The following is a 24,200-nucleotide window of genomic DNA, read 5'->3' on the forward strand; positions in this document are numbered from 1 at the left end:
TAGATGTGCTTTTAAAAATCACTCCTTTTATAAGACTTTATAACATAAAGTGCTGCAAATGTTATGTCAAATATGTTTGGAAGAGTATATTGAAACCAACTGGGTTATATATGAGAATTGGTTGTAAAGCTATTAATTTTTCAGCAGATAAATCTGATGTTTGAGTGGAAATGGTTTTCAAATTTTGCACAAACTATGTCCTTAAGGTGACGTGATGGTGTTGGAACAATACACCAATGCTTGGAAATCATGGAGTGCGAGGTGAATATACACTTGGTCTAAAGGTCAGCATTTATTCTAAACCTGGCCTGGGAATACTTGATGCTGACCTTTAGTGCAATAAGTGCCCCGAAGTTCCAGGGGGGAAAATTGGCTCACGTTGGGGCGCTAATTTCGCCAGGGCGCTACTTTTAGTAAAATTGAATGGTAGTGCCCCAAGCAGCAGGTGGGGCACGACTGGAACCGTACCCCTCCCTCTTGGGGCGCTCCAGTTCAATAGAGCGGCGCCACGTGCAGCAGCGCCACGCGTGTCGGCACGTGACGCCACGGTACTGCAGGCCTCCCTCCCCTGATTAAAGGGGAGGGGCCTTACACAGCATGAACCGGGGCCCTGCTGGACCACCGGGGAGTGGGGTGCCGGCAAAAGAGCCCGGCACTCAAGAGGAGTGCTGGGCTGACAGATCACGGCCAGCACCCCGTGGGAGGGGGGCAGGTGCTTGCAGGCGGCCCACAAAAAAAATGCCCGCCCAGCACCTCCCCTTTAAATATCGCGGCAATGCATTGTCACATCAAGTATTGCTGTTACCCTGCACATTTTCTATTTCCTATTTAAAGGTAGCATTTAAAAAATAAATGAGTCCATTTTCTTCAAGTGAAAAATTCAGCTTGTTAGCAGAGATGCCAACATTTTCTCTGTCCCATTTAAGTGGTTAATTTATTCCATAAGTGTGTTTTAATTATGGCAAAAATTGATTTTTTTTTTCATTTGCTGGGGGTGGTGGAGGAGGGTTATCTATTAAATCATTTTGATAGCATGTAAGTGCTACATCCAGTGTTCCACCCAGTGGCCTACCTCTCCTAACAATGTAATCTGTTTCACACCTCCATAGTCAATGCTGAATCCTTTTACACCAAAATCTGGGTCATCATTGAGATGGTCTGTTGTGTGGGACCAATGTTCATGGTCGAATCTTAGTACAGTTTCAGGAAAATGACATAGTGCTGTAGACTGGTTTATATTTACTCCTTATAAAACCTCAGTTCCATCTGCAATGACTTTCCCGCTCAAGTCTGGGGCCCAGGAAAGAGTGTTTTTATTTTTTAGGGTATATGACCAGTGTCTTTTGCAGATTCGGGAGTGAGTATTTGTGTAGTAATGAAAGTTCTTGTTGGTGTTCTTTTTAATAATCTTACCAGATTATAATTGGTCTTCTTTCCTCCATCCCTAAAGTATGTTCTGGCTGTCGGGAGCTCGGTATTTCACGCAATGTTTTATGGGGAACTTGCTGAAGATCAAGAGGAAATTCGAATCCCTGATGTTGAACCTGGTGCCTTTCTCGCTATGCTGAAGTAAGTATTGTTCCCTATTTCATGAACTATGCTCAAGTCCCTTCAACTAAAGATTTTTTTTTTTAATTGATGTGCTATGAGTTGGGTGTGATTAAAGAGTAACTTCTGTTGTGTTAGAACTACCCAGATATCTGTTGTACTCTTGTTAAAATGTCCAAGAAAGTTTGGCTATGGGTTATTCTGTCAATACTTGTTTTGACGTAAACTTGATCTATTTTGCTGTGTCCCTATTTATTTTGCCCACCCTATCTCTGTAACCTCCTCCAGCCCTACAACACTCTGATATCTGCACTCCTCCAATTCTGGCCTCTTGAGCATCCCCGATTTTAATCGCTCCACCATTGGCGGCCGTGCCTTCAGCTACCGAGGCCCTAAGCTGTGTAATTCCCCCCCTAAACCTCTCCGTCTCTCTACCTCTCTTTCCTCCTTTAAGACGCTCCTTAAAACCTACCTCTCTGGCCTAATATCACCTTATGTGGCTCGGTGTCAAATTTTGTTTGATAACGCTCCTGTGAAGCGCCTTGGGACGTTTTGCCACGTTAAAGGCACTCTATAAATACAAGTTGTTGTCTGACAAAACACTAAGATAATTAGTAATTTGGCTTTGAACTCCCAGCAGTCCTTGGTTATGTCCCAGGTAAAATTAGTAGTTGAGTCCCAATTTTTTGCACCATGATCTACTGACCAAGAATTCATATTGCATATATTGTCTGGACACCTCAACAACAACTTGCATTTATGTAGTACCATTAATGTAGTGAAACATCCCAAGACATTTCATAGGAACGTTATCAGACAAAATTTCAAACAAAATGGCATGCAGTATCTAAATATAGAATGTTCTGATAATTACTTCCAATGTTTTAGAATGTGAAGTAGGTCAAGGATGCACTCTATTGCCTCTGTCTTAAGCAATCTCCATTCAGCTCCCAAACCCAATATGGTGCAGTTTTTTTAATTCACAAAGTGCATTGCAGTCCAGTGTTGCTGAATGCCTCTTTTTTTTTGTAATGAGATCATTCTACAAGGGATCAAACTTTAGGCAATAATTTCCTATGCAAGGATTACTGTGTACAAAATGAAGCTGCATACGTGCAGCATAAATGTCACCCAGGAGCAACTATTTGCTTTAGAGGGCTCTCGAACGAACAGTTTGAGAACAGTACTGAGAACTGGGCGTTAATGCAGTGTGTGGGTGTGTTTAAATACTTGACTTTTTTTTCCAGACGCTAGTCACATTGACAACAGCAGACTTAACTGTGCTATTCCTTTTGCACATCAATTCAGCTCTGAACGTACTAAAAGTACAGCCTCACTAATGTTGTACTTCAGGGCACGGCTTCCACTCTAGTAAAAGCTCCACGTTTGTTTTATTCTGGGGAAGGGTAGTGCAGCAAAGAAGCGATGAAGATCGAACATTTTGTAAAGTTCAGTCGCAGTGAGTATGAATGGTGGGTGTGAGCCGCACACTCCCCATTCGTAATGCTGCAGAGCTTCATGATGTATCATCAGGGAGGGGAGGGGGACCACGTGGCTTCTCTCCAGTCCTGTTCAACTAACAGCTTTAAAGCACAAAACTGGAATAATGGGGTGACTGAGAGACACCAATCATTGTACAGATGTCTTTCACTAATATTTAGGATTATGTAGCAATTCTATGGACTATAAGCAATTTAATTTAATCTTAATAAATTGAAAGAAAGAAAGACTTACATTTCTATAGCGCCTTTCACGACCGCAGGACATCCCAAAGCGCTTTACAGCCAATAAAGTACTTTTTGAAGTGTAGTCACTGTTATAATGTAGGAAACGTGGCAGCCAATTTGCGCACAGCAAGGTCCCGCAAACAACAATTTGATAATGACCAGATAATTTTTTTTAATGAATTTGATTGAGGGATAGATATTGGCCAGGACACCGGGACGAACTCCCCCACGCTTCTTCAAAATAGTGCCATGGGATCTTTTATGTCCACCTGCGAGGGCAGACGGGGCCTCGGTTTAACGTCTCATTTGAAAGACAGCACCTCTGATGGTGTAGCACTCCCTCAGCACTGCACTGGAGTGTCAGCCTGGATTATGGGCTCAAGTCTCTGGAGTGGGGCTTAAACCTTTTGACTCCGAGGCGAGAGCACTACCTACTAAGCCACAACTGACAGCTCAACAATAACAACAATTTGCATTTATATAGCGCCTTTAAAGAAGAAAAACCTTCCAAGGTGCTTCACAGAGGCGTAATAAAAGAAAGACTTGCATTTATATAGCGCCTTTCATGACCTCGGGACGCCCCAAAGCGCTTTACAACCAATGAAGTACTTTTGAAGTGTAGTCGCTGTTGTAATGTAGGAAGAAAAATGTCGTGAAGTGGGGCTTGAACCCACAACCTTCTTACTCCGAGGCATGTGGGCTACCACTATGCCAAAATGACATGGAAAACATTTATTTCCTGATGACCAAGTTTGATTTTAGACTGTGCAAAAGGTGGCCACTCTTCTTGGCTTCCGGTGCTGTGGAATTTATCCCCCTTACATTGCAAAGCAGAATACTGCATATCTGCAACAACAGATAAACAACTGCACATGCCTAATTTCTTCTTTCTGAATACCCAGGTACAGTTGTGTCTTGTAGAGTGTTTATCTGTTGAAGTTAATGGTTTTAGAATTCCTCGGAGGGAGAGGGATAAGAAAGAACTTGATTTGTCTTCTCTCAAGTCCGTAGAACATCACTTGTTTGCATGCCCAGGATTACGGCCTTGTGTCAATTCATATGGGAAAGTGACTTGATTAACGGTGAATAAACAGAGACATTTCTGTCCCTCTTTGGCTACTTTTGTAGGTTTTTCAGCTTACATACGGTGACATTGAAACACAGAGGAGTAGATTGACTGGAAATAAAACTCAGGAGAGATGTAAAACAGGCTGCCGGCTCACTATCACCTGGTTTACAGTATTACACAAAGTTGAAATCTACCCCCGTGTGTTAATAGTGTTCAAATGCAGAAATAGGTTTGTTATTGTAATATTGACTCCAAACCACTAAATGAAGCAAATAAAGTACGATCTTAATTTAACTATTGAGGCCTAGAAATTCATCTCGGGCGGCGCAAAACGGATGCTATTGGATCATTCAGTTGCATTGACTGCAATGGAACTGAATATCAGGTGCTACGTATAAGAACATAAGAAATAAGAGCAGGAGTAAGCCATACGGTCCCTCAAGCCTGCTCCGCCATTCAATAAGATCATGGCTGATCTTTGACCTCAACTCCACTTTCCCACCCAATATTCATATCCCTTGATTCGCCTAGAGTCCAAAAATCTATCTGATCCGAAGCCCGTTTTGCGCCACTGCCTGAGACGAATTTCTAGCCCTGAAACTCTTGTTTTTGCCTTGTTGTTCCCTCATCCTTCTTTCCTACTCTCCCTGCCTACTTCATTTTAATTTTACTTTTTTTCTGCCTAATCAACCTCAATCTATTTTTCCTATTTCTGTATTATAAGCTTTTTTTTTAATAACTTTCCTTTTCCTCGGCTCATATTTTGGAGGTGAGACTTGCAAAAAAAAAACTGGGTTTTATTTGGCTGGAAAGCAGCATTTAAGACTTTTTTTCTCAGCCAAAACCCAACAAATAAAGATTAAGACCATCAATTGTTAATATATAAAAGCATGGCAAACACAGAGCAAATATCCCCAGCAAGGATTGTTGCGTTCCAACATTAGTCTCATAACTATTACCACAAGTCGCAAAGGGCCAAGTCTTCAAACATTAAATAAAACGTTTTCTTCCAAAATTAATATTCACTTACCTGAGAACACAAAGGATAGTAGCAATCTGAAATTGTTTTCCCCAAAAGACTGGAGGATAATTTGAGCTTTCAAGACTAAGATGGATAGATTTTTGTTAGATAAGGGTGTCCAGGGATATGGAGCAAAGGCGGGTGATTGGAGTCGAGGTGCGATCAGCCAAGGTCTAATTGAATAACGGAGCAGGCTCAAGGAACTGAATAACCTACTCCTGTTCCTAAGTTCCTAACACAGGGAGGCTTTAATCCACAACCAAATCCATTCCTGCCCCTTAAAAGTAAACATTGTGCTCACAATCCCAATGTAAATATCAATTAACAAAGTGATACCAAGCTGCTAAATATAAACCCCTCTACTTTCTTTGAGAAAGAACAAGTTACAGTTAAATAGGTTAGAATCGGTTTCCTTTTATAGCCAAGTATATTCCCAGAATCAGGCCCATTCTGCTGGGGTAAACAAATTCATTACAGATGTTCATTCCAGGATAACACTGGCAAGGAGATGTGAGGAGCGCGCTGTAATTTTGATGAACGCAGATCACCTGCTATGGTGGATGGCCGTTCAGCTCCTGATTGTTGATGCCTTTTTCTTTTGCAGGTACATCTACTGCGATGAAATTGATCTGGCTGCGGACACAGTTTTAGCCACCCTCTATGCTGCGAAGAAGTACATTGTTCCTCACTTAGCCCGAGCTTGCGTTAACTTCCTGGAGACCAGCCTGAGCGCTAAGAACGCCTGCGTGCTGCTGTCCCAGAGCTGCCTCTTTGAAGAGCCGGACCTGACCCAACGCTGCTGGGAAGTCATTGACGCCCAAGCCGAGCTGGCTTTGAAGTCCGAGGGCTTTTGCGACATCGATTACCAGACACTGCAGAGCATTCTAAACAGGGAGACCCTCAACGCAAAGGAAATCATTCTGTTTGAGGCAGTACTGAACTGGGCAGAGGTGGAATGCCAGAGGCAGGACCTTTCCACCAACATTGAGAATAAGCGCAAGGTTCTGGGGAAAGCGCTGTATCTGATCCGCATTCCAGCTATGACGTTGGACGATTTTGCCAATGGTGCTGCTCAGTCCGGAGTACTGACGCTCAACGAGACCAATGACATCTTCCTGTGGTACACGGCGGCCAAAAAGCCTGACCTGGAGTTTGTGTGCAAGCCCCGGAAAGGCCTGGCGCCCCAGCGCTGCCACCGCTTCCAGTCGTGTGCCTACCGCAGCAACCAGTGGCGCTACCGAGGCCGGTGCGACAGCATCCAGTTCGCCGTGGACAAGCGGGTCTTCATTGCCGGCTTTGGCCTGTACGGGTCCAGCTGCGGCTCGGCCGAGTACAGCGCAACCATCGAGCTGAAGCGGCAAGGCCTCCTCCTGGGCCAGAACTTCAGCAAGTTTTTCTCAGACGGCTCCAGCAACACTTTCCCCGTGTGGTTCGAGCATCCGGTGCAGATCGAGCCGGACACTTTCTACACGGCCAGCGTGGTGCTGGACGGCAATGAACTGAGCTACTTTGGCCAGGAAGGAATGACCGAAGTACAGTGTGGAAAAGTCACCTTCCAATTCCAGTGCTCGTCGGACAGCACCAATGGTACAGGAGTACAAGGAGGGCAACTCCCAGAATTAATATTCTACGCCTGAAAGACAATAATGCTTGGGCAATCCCACCAAGCTTTCCATCATTCTGACTAGCATGATATGCACACATTTCAAAGAGCAACCAAACCGAGCCCTGTATTACAAGCTTCTAGTCTCATAATGTGCACTTCCATTCACATGGATCTGCAGCCAAATTCAGTTACAAAACTGAGTCCAGCTGTTTCTCTTTTTCAAATAGGGGTTTTATTTCCTCTGGTTAGCCCAGCTGTGTAAAATTCAGTTGCATGCTATTTTAATGCAGTTATTAATCTGAATGCATTAACCAATTCACCACCAAAGGAAATTAAACCCCTACTAGGACATTCGGCTAGTAATGAATTGCCCTAGGTGTCGGGTAATGGAATTAGAATCACTGGGGGCGATTTTAACCCGACTTGCTCAGCAGAAACCTGGTGGGTGGACAGTTAAAATCACCCTGGCTCTCACCTGTCCGAAAGCTGCCGTGATCACAACTTCTGCAATTTTAACCTGCTCTCCTGAGCAGGCAGCAAGGACACGCCCGGAGCCAACAGGGTCCTTTTTTACATATGCATGTTGCGGCCCGATGACATCATTGAGACCCAACTGTAATTTTATCTCAGGCCTGAGGGGGGAATCCATCTGGAGTTAAAATCAGATCCAGTGTATTCCCTCTCCCTGACATTATGGTCTAGCTTGCTTTTCCTTCAACACCTGTAAACCAACAGAGACAATACAGTACCAAATTCCTCCACATCTCACTATTTGCATGTGCCAGGTTAAGTTGAATCCAAAATGGCTTCTAACATAGCCTGGCTGCAGAAATGGTTGTCCACAGAAATATCTTTGAAAACAAATTCAACCCAGTCTCTGCCAGCACAGGTGTGACGGTGGTGTAGTGTAACACAGATAGAAGCAGTTAAACATAGTTTAAAAATATATGTATGCACACAATGGGAAGGACGCCCACTAGCTGAATGAGTGAGCATAATTAAGCACAATTATCCCTAGGAAAGAGGAAGTGGAATAATTCTACTCTTCTCTTTCCCACTGCTCAGCCGTGGCTCAGTGGGTAGCACTCTCACCTCTGAGTCAACAGATTGTGGGTTCATGTTCCACTCCAGAGACTTGATGCACAAAATATGGCTGATGCTCTGCAGTACTGAGGGAGTGCTGCATTGTCAGAGGTGCTGTCCTTCGGATGAGATGTTAAACTGAGGCCACGTCTGCTCTCTCAAGTGAACCTAAAAGATCCCATGGCACTATTTTGAAGAAGAGCAGGGTAGTTCTCCCTCGTGTCCTGGCCAAAATTCATCCCTCAACCAACATCACTAAAAAAAAAAGCAGATTATCTGGTCATTACTACATTGCTGTTTGTGGGAGCTTACTGTGTGCAAAATTGGCTGCCGCGTTTCCTACATTACAACAGTGGCTACACTTCAAAATGCTTAATTGGCTGTGTAGCACTTTGGAACGTCCAGAGGTCATGAAAGGTGTTATAGAAATGCAAGTCATTTTGCTCCCCAAAAAATTCCGATTCTTTTCTGTCTGACTTCAGGAGCAGTTCTATCAGACTTGCTAGGTTTTAACACACATTCCTCTGTTGCTAGGTGCACAGAACTCCTGTGAAAAGGGCCCCTCAGTTTTTCCTGTCATTTTGAGCAGTGCCGTATGCATTTTGTTGTAGTGGTGGGAGAGCAGAAAATGTCGTCTTTCTCTACACTGTTTCTAGCCCGCCCTTGCCCCTGCCAAAATAAAACAAAAACAAGGAAATAAAACTTCAGTATCTATCTCTGGGCTGGTAGTTTACTTTAGTCAGGCTGTAGTTGACCCCTGGCGTATTTTCTTTTTTTTTTTTAAGTGCTGTTGAGAAAAACTGGAAATCAATTTTGAGAGAAAATGTTTTGAATGACAGTAAATGCATCTCCTCTCTAGAACATTTCAGCTAATCAGAATTCGCCAGTGGTAGGCTTATTAAATTGTGTGGGAGGATAAAAAGACAGCTGAAATCAATGGCGGGCTGATGAACTGGAGAAGACTGTAATCATCTTCTAAAAAAGTCCTTCGTACAAAGCAAATGAACCTTGTAAATAGAAGCTGCTTTGGCCACTGCGTTTACACTCTGATAATTAAGAGTTTTCAAGGTTTCTGATTTTTTTTTAAATTGTTGCTTGTAATATGCATTTGTTCGCATAGCAACATATAGGACAAAGGGAAATCGTAATAAGAGACCGATCAATTCACCTGGTTCTTGCAGAGAGAAGGCAAATATAGACAAGCGAGTTAGCTCAGGTCATTTTCATCTACGTGCAAGTGGTCACTTTTAGACTCCGTGCTGGCGACACTGAAGAGTGTACCTGCCCACCTTTGTCAAGGGCATGCGTCTGCTGCCCAGTCTTGATAATGGAGGAATCTTGCTAAGTTAAGGGGTGATCTTATTGAGGTGTTTAAGATAATCAGAGGAGTTGATAGGGTAGATAGAGAGAAACTATTTCCTCTGCTGGGGGGAATCCAGAACAAGGAGGCATAGCCTTAAAATTAGAGCTAGGCCGTTCAGGATTGATGTCAGGAAGCACTTCTTCAAACAAAGGGTAGTGGAATCTGGAACAGTCTTCCCCAAAAAGCTGTTGAGGCTGGGGGTCAATTGAGAATTTCAAAACTGAGATTGATAGATTTTTGTTAGGCAAGGGTATTAAGGGTTATGGAACCAAGGCAGGTAGATGGGGTTAAAATACAGATCAGACATGATCTCATTGAATGGCAGAACAGGCTTGATGGGCTGAATGGCCTCCTCCTCTTCCTATGTTCCTAACAGCAAGCTGCTCCAGCATGATTGCCTGTAGATGAATTTCTCCTCCAATTACTCAAATCTTGTTTATTTAAAAAAATATTAAAAATAAAAGGGCAATATTTGGAACTAATCAGCTTCTGGCGGAGAATTTCAGCAGGTTATTGGGCAAATTTTCAGTACCACTGTCCGTTTTAGAGTCAGAAAGGTGAATTGTAAAACGATGGCATTAATTAATGAGAACAGACTGACTACTGAACCAGCTCCTCTAACCAGATATAAATAGCCATGTAAAAGCCTAATGGAGATTATGTGCTCAGCTGCCAGAATTTATGAGATTGGGATGGACATTCCTGAGGTTATTTGTAGAATCATCATGAACTCGCCTCAAAGTACAGTACTTTTTGGAACAAATATCACCCATGTTATTCAGAAAAGCTCTGCAATCCAATTATACTTGCAACAACAACTTGCCTTTGTATAGCACCTTTAACTAGTAAAACTTCCCAAGGTGTTTCACAGGAGCATTACCAAACAAAATTTGACACTGAGCCACATAAGGAGATATTAGGGCAGATGACCAAAAGCTTGGTCAAAGAGGTAGGTTTTAAGGAGCATCTTCAAGAGAGGGAGGTAGAGTGGTTTAGGGAAGGAATTGCAGAGCTTAGGGCCTTGGCAGCTGAAGGCACGGCCGCCAATGGTGGAGCGATTAAAATCGGATGTACTAGAGGCCATGAAGAGGTGGTTGTGACCACCTTTGGTTTAAATATTCTAAATCTGATCTTCGTGGCAAGATGGTGGAATCAAAGTCATAGAATGATACCGCACAGAAGGAGGCCATTCGGCCCATCATCCCTGTGCTGGCTCTTTGAAAGAGCTATCCAGTTAGTTCCACTCCCCTGCTCTTTCCCCATAACCCATGCACATTTTTTCCCTTCAAGTGTTTATCGATTTCCCTTTTGAAAGTTATTATTGAATCTGCTTCCACCGCCCTTTCAGACAGTGCATTCCAGATCATAACAACGCGCTGCATTAAAAAGTTGGAACAGTTGAGGACAGATGGGCCAACAAGAGTCCCCTCACCTAAAAGTATTGTGTGAATCATGTAACCTAGCTGAAACCTGAACATGGATTGAGGTTAATGACAAGTATCCATCATTAAACCCCTCCTGAACAAAGCACTTAAAAATACTTGCGTATTTTAAAGCAGCTGCTCTCAGTCTTTCGGATGAGATGTTAAACTGAGGTCCCGTCTGCTCTCTCAGGTGGACGTTAAAGATCCCATGGCACTATTTTGATGAAGTAGGGGAGTTATCCCCAGTGTCCTGGCCAATATTTATCCCTCAACCATTTCACTAAAATAAATTATCTGGCCATTATCACATTGCTGTTTGTGGGAGCTTGCTGTGCACAAATTGGCTGCTGCGTTTCCTACATTACAACAGTGACTACACTTCAAAAGTACTTCATTGGCTGTAAAGCGCTTTGGGACACCCTGAGGTCGTGAAAGGCGCTATAGAAATGCAAGTCATTCTTATTGGAGACACAGCACTCGGGTGTGTGTGACTGCTGATTTATTAGTTTACTAGCTGGGGGAGCCCGGCTTTGCCAGGGCTGTTTTGGGCCGGGCGGTTTAAATCGAGTGCCAGGCTTTGGGGCCTCTCTGTGTCCCTCTCTCAATCTGCTGCCGGGCAACATTTCTACCTTTTAATACCTTGAAAGATGAAAGTGAAAGTACTTATAAAACGTTTTTGGTAAATGTTATGTTATTTTTAAAAGAGATACTAACTTTTTCAAAGCTGGATGATCAAAGTAGTTTGAGCTGGAAGCTGAAGTAATGGCAGTGAAACAATGGCTGCCAGATCCCTGAGATGAAAACGATTAGTCCCGCCCACACCAACTATCAGGGGACCGTACTGTAGGATTGGTCAATCGTGACGGCACAGGATTGGTCGAACCTTGACGTCAGTCAATCAATGCTAAGTAGCAGATAATGAGTTTAATTTTGAAGGTTTTTTGCATAAGGCGCGAACAATTTTCGTCCGACCGAAAAGTAAATATGCTTACGACCGTCCCGGAAGTGTAAGCTTTCTTCGGAGGTAACGTGCGCGTAGGTACGCTCTATAACTTTCGAGCGCATAGCCGGACAGACGCACACCCGAGGACAGACAGACAGACAGATCGATTCCTTTATATATATATAGATAGATAGATTAAGTGGAAGGATGTGTACTATGTACAGTTGTTCTTCAGCTGCTGAAACATTTCTCATTTTGGAGCAACCTGGCTAGAAACAGGGAAGGACAGTCATTAGAAAAAGACTGAACCTCTGTAACCAATTAATGGAAAATTAACCATTTGACTTCCATGTTGTCTGCATTAAACTGCAGGAGCAATGGGGAGGAATGACCAGTTTAAATGTGGAGTGTTGACACCACTGTGTCAGCCAGTGATTTGGAGGTGGGGCGGGACTTACGGCAGGACTCACAGCAAACAGTCTATTTTACAGCAAATTCTATTTACAGAGTCTATTTAAAAAGAATCTCTACGAACTGCAGCAAGCAGAACTCGGGACTGAAACTACAGCAACTTCTGATAAAAGCAGGGTGATTTCTCCAGCAAAATGCAGTGAGTGGAGGATAGTAACATAATACAAATTATGTGCGTAAAATCAATCCCAGTCACTTATTGCAGTGCGGTCTCCAGGTGTGATTGAAGGGGGAATTACCCAATCACCTCAATTCTGGCTGGGAATTGTGATGTCATTATATACAGCCGTTTAAATCAGAACGTGGGCCATTCCCAGGAATAATGATAAAGCGCCATTGCGCCTTTTGATCTTGGCTTTGTTAATTGTTCTCCCAGTTTTATTCTTAAATTTAATATCTTATCAAAATGACTCCATGTTCCTATAAGTTTCAGTTCAGAAGAGCAAATCTGAAATGGACTTTTTTTTCAAATTACACAGATAAGCTGCCAACTTTACACAACAGCCCCTTGTAATAGTTGCTTTGAAGCTCTGCAGTAAATGATGCAGGCTGCTTGTGGGAGTGTCTTTATCACAAATTTGCTGATTAGTGCAGCTCCACATTTTAGTTTGATTTGTAAACCATGGCAGAGTTATATATTGAATGAGCAGCTGGCTAGACCAGTGTTCTTTCATCCGGAGGATTGAAGTGTCTGCAGACCTACCAGCTGAAATGGAATAAGATTTTAAAAAAACGAGTTGATGAAGAGAAATGTTGTTGTATTTACTTAATTTCACAGTTTAAAAAAAGTCATTTGTTACTGCGTTGTAAATTGCTCCAGTGAAAATGGTGAAGTAACAAACTATAGTTGTGCATCAGTCTGGCACTGTATGTTTCTGTGAAATCTATACATATCTATAACTAATACTGTTTCCCAAAGTACATAATTGGCACTGATATATAGTTTCATAAATTGTGCTTGGTAACTGAAGTTTTTGTGAAGAAGATCGAGTACCTCAAGCTTGAAGTCATTGTACCTTTCAGATGCTTTAATGAAGCAGTTTGAATGATGTTAGACAAATGAATGTGTATGGTATATTAAAACTTGAAAGGGAAAATAAAGAAAGCTGGTTCTTTGTTGTCTAACGAGGACTTTTAAAAAGTGTTGTTTTTTACTTGGTTCTTCTTTCTCTCTCCATGGTATTTACAAACCAAAAGACTGCCCTTTCAGTTCACTTTTTTTGGCACCTTTGTATAAAATATTTGTTTTAGATACAGTTGCAGTGGGTAAGAATTTTTTTTTAACTTATTTGCCAGAAACAAATAATACAAAGATACATAAAGAACTCTGGCCCGATCCATGGATGGTGAACCATGTACATTAGTGACATGCTTCCCTCACCGTGCAATCTCCGCGGGCAGGGGCAGAAAAAAAAAATTATGGTGCTATAGGAATGTCTAGTTCCTATCCAAAGACTGAGGTCCACTCAGGCGATCAAACAAAACCAAGTTTAATGGAAACAAACAGGTTTAAACAAGTAACTGCAGGAGAACATCGAGTGTTGGTCTGTTCAGTTCGGAGGCTCCACGAGGACTGCTGAGGGCAGTCCTGTGGTTGACGTCATCACGTTCTTCCCGCCAGTGGGGGAGCACGTGATGAACGGCGTGACGTCATCACGTTTACCCGCGCTGTTAAAGTAATCACGCTCTGTACAAGTAAACAGTATAAATAAAGATACAGACTCAGGCTGTAGCTAACATGTTGTTAAAGGGAATTATATGCAAACGATCTGGGTCCTTTAGTGGCTCCGCCACAGTGCCCAGTTTATAAGAACATAAGAAATAAGAGCAGGAGTAGGCCATATGGCCCCTCGAGCCTGCTCCGCCATTGAAGAAGATCACGGCTGATCATCCACCTCAATTCCACTTTCCTGCCCAATCTCCATATCCCTTGGTTCCCCTAGAGTCCAAAAATGTATCGATCTCAGCCTTGAATAGGCTCAAAGACTGAGCATCCACAGCCCTCTGGAGTAGAGAATTCCAATGGTTCACAAGCTTCTGAGTGAAGAAATTCCTCCTCATCTCAGTCCTAAATAACCAACCCCTTAGTTCTCAACACTCCAGCCAGGGGAAAAGCTCAGGGAAAAACTCGGGAGAAATTTCTCTTTGACTCCTTAAGGCAATCGAACAAGTTTCCAACAGACCGCAGTAGCCCATCAACTCCTCATAACCCCAGCTAACTAGCAATTTACCTTCTATAACTGGGGAATCTACTCTGTTCAGGAATTTGTTGAGTTTCCTTTTGAAGGAGTGCAGAAAATTCATACCATCACATGTTCCATGCAGCGATGGCTCTCTGTGGAAAAAAAAAACATCCTGGCATCTAACCTAACTCTTTGCCTAAAGATTTTATATGCACGCCCTCTAATTCTACAATCACAATCCATCTCAAGTAGCCTATTCAACTCAACTGTGTTTAAGCCCTACAGTTTAAAACTTCAATCGTGATCCTCCAAGACTATGGCCTCTAAAGTAAATAACCTTATCCTGACCCTCTAAGACTAAGGCCGAGATTTTTACCTTGGAGTCGGGTCGGGAACGCAATGATTTGCTCAGCGCGTTGTTCAGTGTGACTTTAACTTAATTGCCCCACTTAAAGCAGTCATGTGCATTTCCTGGCCCAATTAAATGGAATGGGTCTGATGATGTCATCGATGACTCATTTTCAGTGCCCATATTTAAAGCAGCTTTACACACAACTCATTTGAAGGTTCCTAGAGGAGCGTGCAAGGTCAATTACAAATGTCTGAGTACTGTCCCAAACATTAAATGATAGATACTCAAAGGCAGAGGGCCGCACCCAGATTTAGTGATGCATCCCTGCATATTCTGGTGGGGGCAGTGAGAGCATGCAGGGAGGTCCTGTTCCCTGCAGATAAGTGCAAGAGACCTCCCAAATACACCAAAAGGGCCTGGTTGGAGATAGCAGAGGAGGTCAGCAGCAGGGATGTTGTCAGGAGGATGTGGATCCAGTGCAGGAGAAACAATTCAATAATCTCATGATGTCAGGCAAGGTGTGTGCAATGCCACACTCACCTTCATCCTGATGTGCCTGTCACCACATTCTTATCATTCTGCCTTCCCAAGCCTACTCCTGCACATCATTCCTCACACCAACCTACCTTACAGATCCACCCATCCATCTCTATGTACACACTCACATCCCCATCTGACTAATCACCCCTCACACTCACCCTCATCCTAATGCAATCATAGCAAGTAACACCACAGAAGGAGGCCATTTGGCATTGTCACCCCACTCCTCGTCACCCCTACAGATGTAGCCCATCCATTCCTTACACTCATCCCATCACTCACACTCAAACTTCTCTTTTTTCCCTCCTTGCAGGAGAAAAGAGCCCACAACAATAGGGAAAGGGAGAGAACCAGAGTTGGCCCTCCAGTATTCACACAGTTGAGCAGAGGAAGAGGCACGAGAGATATCGCGAGTTGCAGAGGTGCTGGCAGTGGGAGATGGAGAGAGGGGGATATCCCAGCAACCTGGTGACAGAATTACATCTCGTACAGCCACATGGCATACAGCAGTCACTCATATGGTGACTGATGTCAGCAGCCAATGAAATTTCATCATGAGCATAATGGTATTGTTACCCATTCTTATAACACTTCAAAATCATCTCTTTACTCTCCCACAGGTCCATCAAAAGCACCCCACCCCGCCCCCCACAATCCAGCCAGAGGAAGAAGACAACTCCTCAGAGGAAGCTCCAGCCTCTGAGGGTGCACCGTCAGCAGACCCAAGCGCACCCAGCACCAGCACAGATGGGTCCTGTGCGAGATAGAGTAGTGTTGTCACCTGGTGTCTCACTGCACAAGTGAGCAAGAGCAGATGGTGTTGAAAGGGACAGCAGTGGAGACTCCTCATCGGAGGAGATGCTGAGCCTCGGGGGTTATCGAGAAAGAGGGTGATCTTGGCGGGGAAGCAACAATTGCAGGAGGCTCTGGCAGCTTTTGCAGCCACGATGTCTGCAAATGTTCAGAGAATGGAGGAGTCCATCTCCAACATGAGCAGCACCATGTTGCAGGTGATGGCGACAATGTGCTGTTCCATGGAAAGGATAGCCACCTACACGGAGCAGCTAATGCACCAGTCACACGAGAACATGCTAGCTGTGGACTGCAGATGGTGTTATGTATGTACCTTTAAGAGAATAACTGGTCTCAGACTGCAGTACCGGCAGTGACCACCCCTGTATAAAAGGCGCTAGAGAGCCTCTGTTTTGTTAGCTTTGTTTATGCCTTTCACCAGTAAAGTTCTGTTTGTTTCTCTCCTGCTAGTCCATGTCTCAATCATTCACGGACTTAACACTGGCGACGAGTTAGAAAGAACTTACCTGCAACTCAGCAGCAGCTCCGACGACGTTGAAGGTCGGAAAAAAAAAAGAGTCCATTGAAACTCGAGGAACGGGCGTCGACCATCAATCATCGGGTTCAAGGCTTTGCAGGAGCGACTTTCCAGAGCCAGGCTGGGTTCCTCGGTCCGTGGTTTCCCAGCTAATTGGGCTGGTGGCAGGTAGTGCTCTGATCCTTCCTGGGCTGCAACGGGGCCGGGCAGCAAGTCGGGAAGCAAGGAGAGAGAGAGAGGGTGGAGCATACAGGGCGCGGCCGGTGTTTCGAAGCTGGGCAGCGTTCGGGCCTCAGAAGAGGGAGGGAAGTGTCCCAGAGGGTCCGCTCCACGACGGGAAGATAATAAAAGAAAACGAATTAATATTTAACGCGCAGGAAACCGTGGAAAGCAGCGCTAACAACAGCGGGGAAGAAGGAAAAGTGCGGGAGGCGCCATTTTGTTAAATCAGAGAAGAAGGCAAAGCGCGGGAGGCGCCATTTTAGATTTGCAAGATGCCGAAGACTGGCTGTATCACTGCTTTTGATAATACATTAGAGGACTGGACCACGCATGTGGAAAGAGTAGAGGTATATTTCGAGGCAAACGATATAGCGGAGGGGAAAAAGGCATCGGTATTGTTAAACTTAATGGGCGCTAGAACGTACGGCCTATTGCGGGACCTGATTACTCCAGCCAAACCGAAGGCGAAGAGTTTTAACAAAATTGTTGCTGTTCTACAGGAGCACTAAAACCCTGCACCGCTGTTGATAGCAGAAAGATTTAAATTCCACAGGAGAACTCAGCACAAAGATGAGAGCAATGCTGAGTATCTTACGGAACTACGCAAGCTATCAATGCACTGCCAATTCAGAGCAGGACTGGCAGATACCCTACGGGACAAATTTGTCTGTGGACTCCTGAGTGAAGGAACACAGAAGAAGTTACTCGCAGAAAAAGAGCTGACGCTAGATAAGGCTTTCAGCATGGCAATATCGTATGAAGCAGCAGCCAGGGGAGCTGCAGAAATTCAACAAAAACCACAGGAATACGGCACCCACGAAATGACACGGGGATTTGCAAAATGTTATCGCTGCGGCAGAACTAACCATGACCAGAAGGACTGCTGGTCCAAAGACAAAATATACAGACAATGCGGAAAGATTGGACACATTGCATGAGTTTGTAGGTCTGGGAAGAAGACCAGCGACAACAAAAAGGCTACTAAGGAACCGTACAAGAAAGTACAAAAGATGACGGACAGTAGTTCCGAAGACCAGATGAGCGATAGTGAATCCGGAAACAGAAGACTAAGCTGTCCCAAACTTCACAATGTAATCGCAGAAGAGGATCACCGAACCATTTGGGTCACTCTCACGATAGCAGGGTCCCAAGTTAAAATGGAATTGGATACAGGATCAGCGCTAACCGCCATGAATAGACGAGACTATGAGCGGCTATTTTCACACATACCCTTGAGAGAGACATCCATCGTCTTGACGACTTATATGGGGCAAAAAGTATACCCCAGAGGAAAAATAAGGGTGTCTGTCGAATACAATGGCAAGAAAATACGGAAATTGTATCTCTACATACTGCCAAATGGTGGACCACCGTTATTGGGACGGGAATGGATCAGGAAGATAAACTTAGATTGGCATTCCATTCATGCAATGATGGTGGACGGTAAAAAAGATGAAGACGTCACTCCTGGACGATTGTCAACAATCATAGCTAATGCCAAAGAGGTATTTCAACAAGAACTGGGCACGCTTAAAGGCATAACCGCCTCGATAAAAATAGAAGAGAATGCAGTTCCCAAGTTTTTCAAAGCGAGACCGGTACCATATGCAATTCGCCCAGCCGTCGAGGCAGAGCTGGAGAATCTGGAGAAGGCGGGCGTGTTGTCTAAGGTCGACTGGAGCGAGTGGGCGACACCCATCATTCCTGTCATGAAGAAAACGTTAACCAATAAGTCCGGAGAGCCAAGGAAGATTCGCATCTGTGGGGATTTCAAGGTGGCGGTGAACCCTGTCCTTCGCACAGTACAATATCCTCTTCCAAGGATAGAAGACATCTTCGCCTCGCTGTCTGGAGGGAAGCGTTTTACAAAAATTGACCTAGCACAAGCATATTTGCAGATGGAGGTTGAAGAGTCCTCTAGGAAGTATCTCACGATAAACACTCACAAAGGTCTTTACCAGTATCATCGATTGGTATTCGGAGTAGCATCGGCTCCGGCGATATGGCAAAGAGCGATGGAACAAGTCCTGCAAGGGATTCCGGGGACTCAGTGTTACTTGGACGACATCCTTGTAACAGGTGAAGATGACAGTGAACACCTTAACAACCTAGAACAGGTACTCACTAGACTATGGGAACATGGGCTGCGAGCCAACCACCCCAAGTGCGAATTTTTTAAGAAACAGATATCGTATTGTGGCCACGTGATTGATGAAGAGGGGTTACATAAGTCCCCTGACAAAATTGAAGCGGTTGTTAAGGCCCCAGCGCCTGAAAATGTGTCGCAGCTGAGGTCATTCCTCGGGTTGGTGAATTACTATCATAAGTTTTTGCCGAATTTGTCGACAATTCTGCACCCACTGAACGCCCTGCTACGAACGGGGGTAGCATGGAAATGGAGCGATGATTGTAAGCGTGCTTTTCAGAAGAGTAAGGACTTAATCACGTCAAAGGAAGTATTGGCTCACTACAACCCAGCACTGCCAATCAGGCTGGCGTGTGATGCGTCTCCCTACGGCATTGGGGCGGTACTGTCACATAAATTCCTTGATGGTTCGGAGAGGCCGATAGCTTTTGCGTCACGCTCGTTAACTTCTGCCGAGCGTAACTACGCCCAGATTGACAGAGAGGCCCTCAGCCTAGTGTGGGGGGTGAAGAAGTTCAATCACTATCTGCACGGTCAAAAATTTACTCTACTAACCGATCATCAACCTCTTGTCTCCATTTTCAACCCTCAGAAGGGCGTACCGATAATGACAGCACAACGGCTGCAGAGATGGTCCCTTTTCCTAGGGGCACACCAATATGACATCGAGTACAAAGGAACTAAACAGCATGGAAATGCTGATGGATTGTCACGTCTACCGTTGCCGACGGTGGAAGAAGAAGGCCTTGCAGTGGATCCAATGGAGTTATTACACTCGACCATAGTCGAATGTCTCCCTGTGACGAATGCAAACATAGAAAAGGAAACACGGAATGACCCGACACTATCACGGGTCTATGATTTAACGGTGAAGGGATGGCCAGCACATGGCGAACCACTGCTGCCAGCATTCTCGCCGAGAAGAGAACAGCTGTCAGTGTGCAGAGGAACCTTGATGTGTGGATCCAGAGTAGTAATTCCACCTAAGTTGACGGATAGGGTGCTCAATGAGCTTCATGAGGGTCATCTGGATGGGGTAAAAATGAAGAGCTTAGCCAGAGCGTTTGTGTGGTGGCCGGGAATCGATAGAGAAATCAAAGAGATGACCAAGAGCTGTGCAGGATGCCAGAAGGTCCAAAACGCCCCACCACAAGCTCCTCTGCATCCATGGGAGTGGCCCTCATCTCCGTGGCAAAGGGTGCACATTGATTTTGCTGGTCCCTTCATGGACTCGATGTTTTTAATTGCGGTGGATGCACATTCAAAGTGGCCAGAGGTAATAAAAATGTCCTCAACCACCACTGAAAAAACTATCACAGTTTTACGAACCATATTCGCCAGGAATGGGCTGCCTGAACAGATTTGCTCTGACAATGGACCACAGTTTGTGTCTGAAGAGTTCCGGAGGTTCTTAAAGAACAATGGTGTTAAGCATTATACATCTGCCCCATATCATCCAGCCACTAATGGATTGGCCGAGAGGTTTGTCCAAACATTCAAGAAGGCTATCAAGGCAATGTGTAATGAAGATATACCCCTACAACACAAGGTGGACAACTTCTTGTTTGCCTACTGGAATGTGACACATGCGGTTACCAACCAAACTCCAGCCATGATGTTCTTCAATCGAAGACTACGATGCCGCTTGGATTTGGTTAAGCCAAACGTCCGAAGAGATGTGGAGAACAGGCAGTTTCAGAATATGAATGAAAGGCCGACCAGGAGTTTTAAGATAGGTCAACCAGTTTTGGCCCGGGACTACCGCACTGAGAAATGGCAGCCAGGAACGATTTGTACACGACAAGGACCTCTCATGTATACCGTGGACGTTGGGGGGAGCATTGTAAGATGACATGCTGACCAGATTCTAGAGTCACTGGAAAACGTCAACTCCACACCACGATCTGATACGCCTGGTAATGAAATCGACGTTCCAATTGCAGCTACCGCAGACCCGGTAATATTGGAAGCAGATGAACCAAACAATGACATTGATTCCGACTCAACATTGCCAGAAGAACCTGATACCCCAAAGAGGCGTTATCCAGACAGAATCAGGAAGTCTCCTCAAAGACTGAACTTATAATTGCTTAAACTTAACCAATGTATCTAGCAACAGTAATTGTGATTGTAATTCGTTATCATTAGTTGTTAAATGAATGTTATGTACTGTTTATCTAAAAGGGGAGGAATTGTTGTGTATGTACCTTTAAGAGAATAACTGGTCTCAGACTGCAGTACCGGCAGTGACCACCCCTGTATAAAAGGCGCTAGAGAGCCTCTGTTTTGTTAGATTAGTTTATGCCTTTCACCAGTAAAGTTCTGTTTGTTTCTCTCCTGCTAGTCCGTGTCTCAATCATTCACGGACTTAACAGATTGCAGACGTTCATAGACATCATCTCAAGGAGGGATCTAAACTTAGACTTGGGTGTACCTCACCTCACTGCTGTGCAGCAAGGTGCTCTCCAGCTCCTTGCTAGCAGGGAATTGCGGGTGGCCCATGAGAGAGATGATGGTGAGAGGGGAAATGGAAGTGGGGGCTCTTCCCAAAGCGCTCCCACTTTTCCCCCGTTGCCTCTCCCCCAGTCAGAGCCCCACATGCTTCTTCGGATCCTGATGGTCAAGTCTGCCCCTGCACAGTTGCAGGAGGAGCAGACTTTGGCGGGGCCCTCGTAGGCTCCAAAACCCACCAAAAGTGTCTAACCAGTCGCAGCAGGGAAGTGAGCAACCTGCCTCTACCTCTGCTGTTGCACCTCGTAGAAGCATTCGGAAAAGGAAAAAGACACAGTAGTAGATGCACACAGGTATGCACATGGGTGTATGAACAAATGTTAGTGATAAGTTTCAGTTATTTTGATGACACAGATAAATATATTTCTTTGCACCACTGTCCGACCTTGTCCATTTTTGCCTGCTACCTGGGAAGTGGCTTTGTCACTTGGAGTGAATGGTGAGACGTTACTTAACCTTGAGCAATGGGGGTTTGGGTGAGAGGAATGGCTTGGCCATTGTAGGGTAGCTTTATGGTGTTGTGGGGTGGGAAGGGGGAACTTATTACAGCAACTATATAGGTGCATTGTAGCAAATAAAGTAAATCTGGCCAGGATGAGGCCATCCCAGGCAGCGATGTGCACCACTGCTGGTGCCATCTCCACCTTAGGTTCCTCCTCCTCCTCCTCCTCGTGTTCCACCTGTTCTTCCTCCTCCTCCTCTGAAGAGGCTGTGCGCTCTGCGCCTTGCTCCTGCTGCAGCTCCAATCCTCGCTGCTGTACTATCTTGTGCAGCGCGCAGCATACGACGATGATTCTGGAGACCCTGCCTGGTGCGTACTGAAGGGCTCCTCCAGATCTGACAAGGCATCTGAAGCACATCTTCAGCATGCTGATTGCTTGCTCTATGACACATCTGGTGGACATGTGGCTCTCATTATAATGCTCCTGGGCCTCAGTACTTGGCATCCTCAAGGGTGTCATGAGCCACGTCTTCAGTGGATAGCCCTTGTCTCCAAGCAGCCAGCCGGTAAGTCTGTTTGGAGGTGCGAGGAGCGTGGACTGGCGCAAGACGAAAGAGTCATGATAGCTGCCAGGGAATCTGGTGCACACATGCATGATTATTTTTTTATGGTTGCACACAAGCTGCACATTGAAGGAGTGGAAGCCTTTGCACAAACACTCCTGGGTGATGGTGGGGGCGCCTTGATGGCCACGTGTGTGCAGTCAATGACACCCTGCACGTGTGGGAAGCCAGCCAGAGCCGCAAAGCCGAGCGCCCGCTCAGCAACACTGGCTTCATCAGTGGCAAAGTGTACATAGTTGGCTGACTTGTGAAACATGCCGTTGGTCACCTGGGTGATGCATCTGTGGGCAGCCGATTGTGAGATCCTGCAAATGTCTGCTGCAGATCCCTGGAAGGAGCCTGAGGTGAAGAAGTTGAGGGCAGTGGTGACTTTGACAGTCGCAGGTAAGGAGTGTCCACCAGGTTCTCTGGGCAGCAGGTCTTGTTCCAGCAAGCTCCAAATGTCTGCGACGACCTGGCGTGCCAGCCTGAGCCTCCTTTGGCACTGCTGCTCAGTCATGTCCAGGAAGCTCATCCTCTGCCTGTATACCCTGTGTTGGGGGTATCGCTCCCAGCGCAGTGCAGCCCTGTGCTGACCGCGTCTCTCCTGTGCAGCATCAGGTTGTTGAGGAAAAGGCTGCTGTTGTGGCTGCTGCTGCTGGTGTTGTTGTTGCTGCTGCTGCTGGTGTGGCTGCTGCTGCTGGTGTGGCTGGTGTTGTTGGTGGTGGGGCTCATCTTGGTCCGATTCTGAGGTTCAAGGTGAGGGAGCATAAGCGGCACCCATGCTGATGTAATAGGTGGCAGGTAACGTGGTGATCAGAGGCCCAATCCCTCAGTGTAGTGATAGTGACTAGCAATGTGGTGAGAGTAGGTTTGAGGTTTCAGAAATGACCTGCAAACTGCTGACAGCTAAATCTCTGTACCAAATGGAGTCAGCAAGAGCCTTTCCATTAGCCAAGTAATCGGGTGTAATGTGGGAGTATTTATGTGTTTTTCCCAGCTTTCAATTAATGCCCTCGCACAATGGCCACTGAGCTTCTGCCTCCCCTTCACAGGCGATGTTCCTGAGGTGCGTGAATTCCGTGCTCCTGAAGTTAAAGCCAAAAGCTGGTGTTAAAAACCCTCTTAAGGGCCTCTCAACAAGCAGATAATTACTTGAATGAGGTCACCCGCCTCTGCCGATCTGGTCCGTGGAGCACTGGGAAACGTGCCCGAGTTAAATGTGAAAATCAGCGGTGTCTTGTTTTGTACACTTTGTACTAAAATAATAACTTGCAGGACAACGGAGTATTACAGTTTAAACTCTTTTATGAAGCATCAGGTCTGTGAACTTACTCATTCAGCACAGTGGGGACAAGATGGAGTTAGGGCCGCTAGCCTGGGTCTTCCAAAACAATAGTAGTCCTTACAGATGCCTGCAGGCCAATGACAACTCAGCATGTGATCACATGTGAATATAATAGGTATTCCTTACAGATGCCTGCGGGCCAATGATAATTCAATATGCAAATGTTACATCCCCTTTCTTTTAAAAGAAAAATGTTATGCATTACTTTTAAACCTTTCTTCTACATAATGTTCTCGGTAGCATAAACATATAAGTAAACTCAGCATTTA

At 45.2% G+C, this 24,200-nt stretch overlaps 1 protein-coding gene across 2 annotated transcripts in view; it reads left to right on the forward strand.

Annotated features, from left to right (window-relative positions):
- Positions 1-13,380, forward strand: part of LOC147121428 (BTB/POZ domain-containing protein 3) — an 89,896-nt gene extending 76,516 nt beyond the window's left edge. For both annotated transcript variants that reach the window (XM_085981671.1, XM_085981670.1), the window contains 2 exons: positions 1,451-1,569; positions 5,970-13,380. In XM_085981671.1, coding sequence (XP_085837797.1) covers positions 1,451-1,569; positions 5,970-7,002 — 1,152 coding nt within the window. In that variant the 3' untranslated portion in view covers positions 7,003-13,380. The remainder of the gene's footprint in view (positions 1-1,450; positions 1,570-5,969) is intronic.
- Positions 13,381-24,200: the final 10,820 nt, after the last annotated feature.

Source organism: Somniosus microcephalus, chromosome 3 (genome assembly GCF_052327205.1).
Source record: "Somniosus microcephalus isolate GS21.2 chromosome 3, FLI_Smic_1.0, whole genome shotgun sequence".
In the NCBI taxonomy this organism is placed as follows: Eukaryota; Metazoa; Chordata; class Chondrichthyes; order Squaliformes; family Somniosidae; genus Somniosus; species Somniosus microcephalus.